General features: G+C 50.1%; 1 protein-coding gene across 9 annotated transcripts in view; it reads left to right on the forward strand.

The window, feature by feature from the left end:
- LOC115549080 (receptor-type tyrosine-protein phosphatase mu) overlaps positions 1–10,000 on the forward strand; it is a 164,997-nt gene that overhangs the window by 148,386 nt on the left and 6,611 nt on the right. For all 9 annotated transcript variants that reach the window (XM_030364081.1, XM_030364084.1, XM_030364082.1 and 6 more), the window contains 5 exons: positions 1,229–1,383; positions 2,091–2,226; positions 4,658–4,807; positions 6,031–6,204; positions 7,488–7,619. In XM_030364081.1, the coding sequence (XP_030219941.1) occupies positions 1,229–1,383; positions 2,091–2,226; positions 4,658–4,807; positions 6,031–6,204; positions 7,488–7,619 (747 nt within the window). The remainder of the gene's footprint in view (positions 1–1,228; positions 1,384–2,090; positions 2,227–4,657; positions 4,808–6,030; positions 6,205–7,487; positions 7,620–10,000) is intronic.

A 10,000-nucleotide genomic window follows, 5' to 3' on the forward strand; every position in this document is an offset into this window, starting at 1 on the left:
GAGGCTGATAGGCTGAGGCTGTTTGTGGCAGGGTGAGGCTGTTAGGTGGAGGCTGTTTGTAGCAGGGTGAGGCTGTTAGGTGGAGGCTGTCAGGTGGAGGCTGTTTGTAGCAGGGTGAGGCTGTTAGGTGGAGGCTGTTTGTACCAGGGTGTAGGCCGTTAGGTGTAGGCTGTTGTTTGTGAGACACTAGGACACGGCTCCTTCAGTAGCAGAGCACGTTGTGTAACTTTGCAAATTAGAGTCAAATCTTTTCCACATTTTCAAACTCATTAGCTTCTTTAACTGCTTTATGTCAATGCCACGGACGGCAGTGTACGAACACTTTGTCTTTTGTACTGCACCTTCCAACTCCAATTCAGTTATCTAAATGATAATCTGACTGCCCGCCCTTATTGGAAATAAAGTGGAAATCACTGAACTGGTGTAATGACAAACACACACAGGGGGGAGGGGGAGGGCAGCCCTGCAAGGACAAACAACATACATGAGTAATATAGGTGTGTACATAATGATGAGGTATAATAAAGACACACTGTGGAGCTTGATGGAGTGTGTGTGGTAGTTGGTTGGCAGATGATGGAAACATGAGCCCCTCCTCGGTTCCATCCATTAAATCGCAATCTGTATTCAATACATTTCCTGTGTTGTGTGTGTGTGTGTGTGTGTGTGTGTGTGTGTGTGTGTGTGTGTGTGTGTGTGTGTGTGTGTGTGTGTGTGTGTGTGTGTGTGTGTGTGTGTGTGTGTGTGTGTGTGTCAGAGAAACTCTGACCTCCACCTCACATATCGCCGTGTTTACTCACCAAATACCAAAAAAAAAAACTGACCCTTATCCCAGCTAGCCAGCTCCAACTCTCCAGCTCGCCTATAGGCTTTCTCTGTGTGTGTGTGTGTGTGTGTGTGTGTGTGTGTGTGTGTGTGTGTGTGTGTGTGTGTGTGTGTGTGTGTGTGTGTGTGTGTGTGTGTGTGTGTGTGTGTGTGTGTGTGTGTGTGTGTGTGTGGTCATACATAGATAATAATTCATACTCTCTTCTGCTCTTTCTGCGTTTGTGTGTGTGCGTGTGTTTCTGTGCGTGTGTGCGTGTGTGTTTCTGTGTGTGCGTTTGTGTGTGTGCGTGTGTTTCTGTGTGTGCGTGAGTGCGTGGCGTGCACGTGTGCGTGTGCGTGCGTGCGTGCGTGTGTCTATTCATACAAAGAGAGCGTTGACCCTCTCCTCCTCTGGCCACCACAGAGAGGCGCTCACGAGATCAGGGAGATACGACAGTTCCACTTCACGGGCTGGCCGGACCACGGCGTGCCCTACCACGCCACAGGGCTGCTGGGCTTCATCCGCAGGGTCAAGTCCAAGACCATGACCAACGCCGGGCCAATGGTGGTCCACTGCAGGTCTGTACTGGGAGCCCGGAGCCATTACCGCATGCCTACCCACACTCGACCTGTACACAGGGGGTCTGGAGGATTTTAATGAATGTACTAGGGTGGTTTCTGTGCCTTGCACTTCAGAGGAGGACATATGGTCTGGGGAGTTAAGGATATTGGGCCGCAAATAATTAGTGATCATATGGAGAAAATCATTTATATTTACAGTACAGCTGGAAATTAGCCAAATAGGCTAAAGCTGCTCCTTTTACTATACAGTTAATTAAAGGGGACTCTCCACAAAACTACAAACAAATAAACTAAACTAAACGTGTAAGGTTGAAGGGTAACTAAACTTTTAAAAACAGGCGTAATTGTTTTGTGAGTGTTTTACTGTATTTAACTTTTTACTGTTTTTCTTTGAAAGAATGGCGAATTACTTGATTTGATGCTATAAAAACTAAATGCAGGATCCAAAACACAGTAAAATTTCTTTGTTGGCGCAACCACTTCGGGGCCAGTTTCAAAAAGTTGAAGATGGAATCCCAAAGCTAGGAGGCTGTACTGTACCCCCAAAATTCAGGTTACTAGGCAACAAGCAGAGGACACATGAACTTATGACAAATAAGCTCATGGCACAGTGTGTGTATCGCAACCATTTTTTCAACATTGTTTGGTGAAACACTTGAATCACAGCTCATGTTGTCTCCTCGATTACGATTGGTCCCCTACAGTGCGGGGGCGGGCCGGACCGGCTGCTTCATAGTGATTGACATCATGCTGGACATGGCTGAGAGAGAGGGCGTGGTGGACATCTACAACTGTGTGAGGGAGCTACGCTCACGCAGAGTCAACATGGTCCAGACAGAGGTATTTAATATATATATATCAATATATATATAAAGGCTTGGAGGGAACTGATTCATGTAAGAATTGCATATTCTGAAACGATTCACAAGTTCTGAAAATCTATATTTTGGGGAGAGGTTTTTCCCTTTCGTCTTAGGTTCACCTTTGTGTATTGCTTTCACTTTTTCAAACATAGAAACGACATAATCGTATACACGCTTCGCTCTGCTTTCACGCCATAATTTGCCACATCGCCTTTCTCAGCACCCAGTGGGCTGGAGTAGATCCTTAAATCAACCCCCTACGTACTGAAGAGAGAACCGATGTTGAATCAGGAACGGCTCTGAATCGAGAACCGAATCTGAAATCGAATCGCGAGATACCGAAAGATTCACACACCCCGGAGTAATTCTGCTCCCGGTAGTTCCTAGAGAAGGACTGATGGCCGTGTCGCGCTCTGGCCCCCGTTCAAACCACGCTGCTGCTAGTAATTGATTGGTTGCTGTGATTAAGGTCACTGGAGGGGACGTAATGCACTTAGCCCACAGCCCTACAAACGATCCATTCCTCTCCAAAAACACTCGGGTCATTATTTCATTTAAAGCCCCGGACCGGCGTGTCCGTACCTCGGCTTTTATCACGGCCCCCCGAGGCCCCGCGCCATAATCACATTCTCATTGACCCTTTCACTCGCCAGCGTCGTTTATCGTCGAGAAATAAAAACCTGAACGACACGCAGGCTAGACGCGGATCCGAAACCCCCCTCCAACCCCCCCCCCCGCCTAAATACGAGGGGTAAAACCCAGTCCTGGAGGACTCGTGGGCGGGAGAGGGCCTCTCCCGGAGGCCTCCCTGGAAGGGCACGCCACTTTTTCCTGAACACCCGCCATCTGGAAGCGGCCGGTGCCGGCGCGGCCGCCACGGCGCTGGACGCATCATTTCACCGCGGCGCCGTTTAGATCACAGGCGTCGTTGGTCTTAATGGGCCGAATGCTTCATGGCTGACGTGTGGAGCGGGGCCGGTGCCGGGCGGGAAACCGAATGTCGCCGTGTTCCTCCTGACTCGCTCTGCGCTAAAGTCAAGTGACCTTCAGACTGTGTGTGTGTGTGTGTGTGTGTGTGTGTGTGTGTGTGTGTGTGTGGCTGTGGGTGCGTGTGTGTGTGTGTAGGTGTGTGTTATGTGGCCACGTGTGTGTGTGTGTGTGTGTGTGTGTGTGTGTGTGTGTTTTCTCCTTGTGTGTGTGTGTTATGTTGCAGTGTGCGTGTGTGTGTGTTTTATGCGGCTGAGTGTGTGTGTGTTGTGTGGCTGTGTATGTGTGTGTGTTGTGTGGCTGCGTGTGTGTGTGTTATGCGGAAGCGTGCGCGTGTTTGTGTGTATATTATTTGTCTGCGTGTGCATGCGTGTGTTCCTGTTGTGAGTTTTGAGTGTGTGTGTGTCATTCCCCTCGCAGGTGTCCAGGCTGTTTGCTTGGCAGGGCTCCTCTGCCCTCCAGCTGCGATGCGTCTCTCCTTGCGTCCCCTCTGTCCTTTTATCGGTCGATGGCCGCCGGCCCAGTGCAGTGCATGGCTGTTTGTTGTTTGTTGTCTTCGTCGTTGTTTAAAGTGTGTGAGCCCCGATCTGCCGGGTCGATCGATCGGTGGAGCAGAGGCCTGGTCCGGTCGGGCCCGGTCACTCCCATGCCTTCGGGGCCAGTGGGTTCACGCCCTCCACGCTACATGTGTGGGGGTGCGGGGGAGGGGGGGGGGCGGGGTCAACCTTATCGCACGTTGATTTTTCTGTTGGGTGTGTAAATCGGTGACCCCTGCGCTCGTGGATTTGTTCTGAAGTGACAAGACAGAGTCAGCTGAAAATGTCACTTCACAATGGATTCACGTCAAGCCGTCAGCTGGAGCTGTCAGATTGCCACAGGGGGGGTGGGGGGAAAGAGAGGGAGGGGGGTAAGCGGTGGCATGGCTGCCACGGCAACAGACTCGCTGCCCCCGTTTGATTGTCAGAAAGGCTCCTCAGCCATGTTAGGACATGGGCGACAGCGATGATGATGTGATAATGATGAAGGTTGATGATCAGAAACATATATGATGAGATGAGTCGGGACTCTGGCGTGGCCAGGCCATAGTACTGGCGGGGCCTAAAGCATTGTATAAAAAATGTTTGGGGGAATTCTCAAAATAAGGTTACCCAATGTAATGTGAAAAGTGAATTTGAGGACAGCCTACCAAGAGTTTGTTGATAATAGTGAAGAGAACACGATGACGGCCTCACCGATCATAGTGGTAAATGACAGAGGACAATGTAATGGAAATCAAATGTAAACAAAGAACTACTGAATGATTAATGTTAACATGAAAAAACGTTTCTAACGGAATCAGGTGTGCACACTCGTGCGACTGTCGTTGACGTGACGGTAAACAAACCACCGGTTGAGTCAAGTTTATCCCCTTCTCTCCTCAGGAGCAGTACGTCTTCATCCACGACGCCATCTTGGAGGCGTGTCTCTGCGGGGACACCACCATCCCGGCCAATCAGCTGCGCTCGGTCTACTACGACATGAACCGCCTGGACCCGCAGACCAACTCCAGCCCCATTAAAGAGGAGTTCAGGGTGAGGCGGCACGCTGTCCACACACAGCACTTTGAGGACCACCTCCAGTAATCTTCTTAATGTTTTTCAGCTGTTTAATTTCGCCCTAAGCCAAGCCTGGCGGCTTTAAATTGCTTCTGTAATTATTACAGCTGGAGGGAGCCCTTAAAGAAAATTGCCGGTATCAATCTAGCATAGGTACTCGGTGCATAATTAAGATAGAATGGGGGAAAATGGGATGAAAGAGAAAATGTACTCAAGATTTTAACATAAAAAATATATGTCACGGAATTTGGCGAAGACGTCGGTTACTAGACAGCAGGAATCTGTATCCACCGGATAAATTGCTTTGAAATCGCTGATACATGCTCTGTTCTACACGCATTAAGTCTGCCCTCCACATCTATGAATATTATTCACTTGTTCGCTGTGTGAAACAGGCCTTCTCACAGCCAGGCCACAAGCACCAGGGCCCCGTTCCCACGCAGCACGAAGGCCTGTTGTATCACGTCCCACCTACGGGACGCGACTGTGTTTTTCGTAGGCGGAATCCGGGAAAAGTCCTGCCTCAAGCGCTAGGATTGGACAGGCAGCCCGTCAGTCAAACTCGCACGCTGACTCCTAACCGTAACCCTAACCCTAAATAGAGTACTAAACATGTGACGTCACGTTTCCATCTATTATACACAAACCAAATTAACAGGGGGAAATCCTATGCCACACAAACGTTTTATAGAAAAGGAAAGATTTTTTTGAGAATTAATTTGCGAGTTTGCTTTACCAATGATGTAAGTAATATTGAGATTGGGCCAATTTACCGTTGCATTATAAACTTTATCTGTCATGCTAGCGCAAACTTTTCCTTTTAATACCCCAGGGGAATACATGCACGCCTCGACATGTTCAATTGGTAGTGATTTTCATCGCTTGAAATTGATTTATTTATTAACACATGGAAGCAATGGAAAACGCCATCTCTCGTCCGGTTGTTTAGAACTGAGAATCCGGTTGCCAGGACAACGTGACGTTTTCACTTTAGTTCTCTCACGTGACGGATTGGATCAGGGATTTAAACCAACGTGAATGGACAAGCTCCGGCTATCCCCTCACAAATATTCATGATCTTCCCGGATTCCGCCTACAAGAAACACATTCGCCCACGGGACGCATTGACGACCGCTGTAGACGATCCGTGTTTGTACCGCTCATGCCCCCCCCTCCCCCCCCCCCCCCCCCCCCCCCAGACCCTGAACATGGTGACCCCCACCCTGCGGGTGGAGGACTGCAGCATCGCCCTGCTGCCGCGGAACCACGAGAAGAACCGCTGCATGGACGTGCTGCCGCCGGACCGCTGCCTGCCCTTCCTCATCACCATCGACGGGGAGAGCTCCAACTACATCAACGCCGCCCTCATGGACGTAAGGGGACACGCACACACACACACAAACACACACACACACACACACACAAGACGAACACTACACACTAGAGAACACGCATACAGAATACACATACGATGCACAATGGACAGGGAGAGCTCCAACTACCTCAACACCGCCCTCATGGACGTAAGGGGACACACACACACACACAACGCACACAACATGTACAATACGCACTAGAGAACACACACACACCCAACACATACAATACAAGATGGTCCGGGAGAGCTTAAACCTCATCAATGCCGCGCTCATGGACGTAAGGGGACACACACACACACACACGACGTGTACGATACACACTAGAGAACAAACACAAAACAAATAACACATACGATACACAATGCAGAACACACACAGGCCACAAACACAATTTACAAACACAAACATGGACAAGCACACGCACACCATCCAGAACAAACACACACATGCAGAAACACAGACGTGCCCCAACACAACACAAGAATACTCTGCATCCTTGAACTTTACCGAGGACCTGAAATGTGCGCTGGTGCGCAGCCTCTTTGCTTCTTGCTGGTAAAGGTTAACATGGAGATGAGCTGCTGTGTTTATCAGTGTGTGTAAAAGACAGCGAGGAGGAGGTCACAGAGGTCAACCCTGTGCCCATTACTGCCTTCAACTGTTTTGTCTGTTTTTGCTTTTGAAAAAATTGTAATCGTCTCTCACACAGATACACACACATACACACATTCAGAGTCTCTAAACTCACTCATTCCACATCCCTCTTTCAATTTTGTTCAAGGGTGACTTTGATCATCGAGACCAGCTGCACGTGTACGATATTCTTCAGTCTTGGTAGAAGAATACGTAAAAAAAAAAAGGGGTCAAAGTTCAAGTTTTCCATTGAAACCGCAGCCCCAACTCAGAGATCTTTGCCTCGGACTACAAGACCTACTCCCGCTCTTAATATACAAGCTCAGACACGGCATCTCCATTAGAATACAAGAGCCTTTAACAAAAGCCTGGTCATCGACTGAGGTCATTTCTTTAAATAAATGTAACTTTTTTCATCCCGGCTAACACGTAGAGCTTACCTGGTGTAAAATATACATGAGGTTCCTCCGCAAGGACACCTCCAGCGTTCCTTCGCTTTTTGTCTCCTTCCTTTCTTCTCACCTCTATCCCTCTTTTCTCCCCCTCTCCTCTCATCTCTCACTCCGGATTCCCTTTCATCATCTCCCCGCTCTGCCTCCCCTCTTGACCCCCACTGCCACCCCCCCGTCCTTCCCCCCCTCCAGAGCTATAAGCAGCCATCTGCGTTCATCGTGACCCAGCACCCCCTCCCCAACACGGTGAAGGACTTCTGGAGGCTGGTGCTCGACTACCACTGCACCTCCATCGTGATGCTCAACGACGTGGACCCCGCCCAGGTAAACCCGATCCGGTGCACACACACATGCACACGTACATGCACGCCCATGCGTGCACACACACAAACACACACACACATGCACCCACATACATTAAAGCACACACATGCAATCACATGTACATGCACACACACACACACTCATGCACACATATGCACGCACATGTACATGCACACATATGCACGCACATGTAGATGCACACAAACTCACACACTAATACACGCACATACACACGCAAATGCACACACGCACATGCACGCATATGAACATGAACACACACACAAACCCACATGCCCAAACATGCATGCACACACACGCACCCGCACGCATTTGTACATGCACACACACACGCACACACACATGCACACACAGACAAGCACACCTGTACACCTGCACAAACAAACGCACCTGGTTACATCAACACACGCATACCCTACACACGAATAGGCCATCCCCGCACAGAGAAACACTGAGAGGACGTACCCCAAACAGTACCCCAAAAGATGCATGCACAAACAAGCACAACTACAGACACAAAGACACGCATCCAAATACACACAGATGCAGAGGCACTGTTACGGCACCATCACAAGGTCGGAGATGGTTCCAAATAACATGTAGGCTGAAGACAAAGGGCTGCGTTCAAAACAATTTATTTATTTAAACATTGCTTTTGACAAATGGCGGAATGGCATTAAATCAACCGAAGGAAATAGAACAAAAAAGGAAGGAAACCTAACTAAACCTAACTCCGGGGGAACAACCACCAACGCATAAATGATAGTACGAGCAAGAATGTTCTCACATGGGAAATTGGTGCTTAACAACAACTTGCAGTACGACAAACTCTACACAGACATACACAAACAGCAGGACATCCTAGGGGAGCGTGGCGAGGGCTTCATGTAGTAACAGCAGACAACAGAGGAAGTAGGGCGGTGGTGCTGCTGGGACCGAAAGCAAAAGTCAGAAAACAATCCCTTCATTTGATCCTGCATACTCCATCCCTCACACATGCCCAGAGAGAGAGTGAGAGGGAGAGGGGGAAAGAAAGAGAGAGAGAGAGAGGGAAAGAAAGACAGAGTGAGGGAACGAGAGATAGAAAGAGAGAGAGAGAGAAGGGAGAGGGGGAAAGAAAGACAGAGTGAGGGAACGAGAGATAGAAAGAGAGAGAGAGAGAAGGGAGAGGGGGAGAGAAAGAGAGAGAGGGAAAGAAAGAGAGTGAGGGAACGAGAGATAGAAGAGAGAGAGAGAGAGGGAGAGTGAGAGAGGGAGATACAGTGAGGGAGAGAGAGAGAGAGAGAGAGGGAGAGTGAGAGGGAGATACAGTGAGGGAGAGAGAGAGAGGGAGAGGGAGAAACAGTGAGGGAGAGAGGGAGGGAAAGAAAGAGAGAGAAGGGAAGAAGGAGAGGGCAAGGGAAAGAGAGATAGAAAGAGAGAGGGAGAGAGAGCGTGCGTGCGAGAGAGAAAGCAGCTCGGGCTAAAAATCGACATCCACCTCGAAAGGATTCAAATAAATTAGAATGTACAGGGCGCTGTGTGTCCGGCCGCGCACATGCGCGGGGGGGGGCGTGTGTGTGCGGTGGGGGGTCGTGCGCGCCCACTACCCGCCACGTAAGCCAATGAGAGCGGCCCGCTGGATGGATGAGCCGGGCCTGCGGAGGAGGCTCCACGGGGCTCCAGCCCGGGGCTCTGTCATAACACCTGCGGATCAAAGCCCCCTAGCTGGCCTGCCTACCCCCCCCCCCCCCCCGGGTGTCAGGCTGCTCCGACTGGATGGACGGAGGGGGTGGATGGAGGGATGGACGGAGGGACGGAGCGTTTCATTGCATATTCTCACTGTAGCCGGGATAGGAAGGAAGGCAGGCAGGCCGGAGAGCCAGCAGATGGGGAGGAAGAGAGAGGGAGGGAGGGAGGGGGGGGCTGGTGGGGGGGAGACGGGGAGGGAGGGAGGGGGAGGGGGAGCGTGGAGGATCAGTGTCTCTCCATCAGACGCTTTGTTGTCTCGCGTCTGTTGAATTTGTCAAGTGTTGATGGACTCTCTGAGGAAGAGCAACCCGAATTCGAGGAGGAGGAGTGATTTCCTGGTGTGTGTGTGTGTGTGTGTGTGTGTGTGTGTGTGTGTGTGTGTGTGTGTGTGTGTGTGTGTGTGTGTGTGTGTGTGTGTGTCTGTCAACACGTACACACACACGTACTCGCCCGTTACTACGAGCAGTATGCCGCGAGCGTTCATCTGTACCCTGGTGTCGCTACATTTGTTCTCGTATATCGGTTTTGTTTTTCGGGTTGTTCCTCCGGTGGAATCTTGTTAATGCCTCAATCACCCGTTCTCCAGACGGTTCTTTAACGTACACCATATGCACAACATGCTTGTGAATATA

This window comes from Gadus morhua, chromosome 8, assembly GCF_902167405.1.
Source record: "Gadus morhua chromosome 8, gadMor3.0, whole genome shotgun sequence".
NCBI lineage: Eukaryota > Metazoa > Chordata > Actinopteri > Gadiformes > Gadidae > Gadus > Gadus morhua.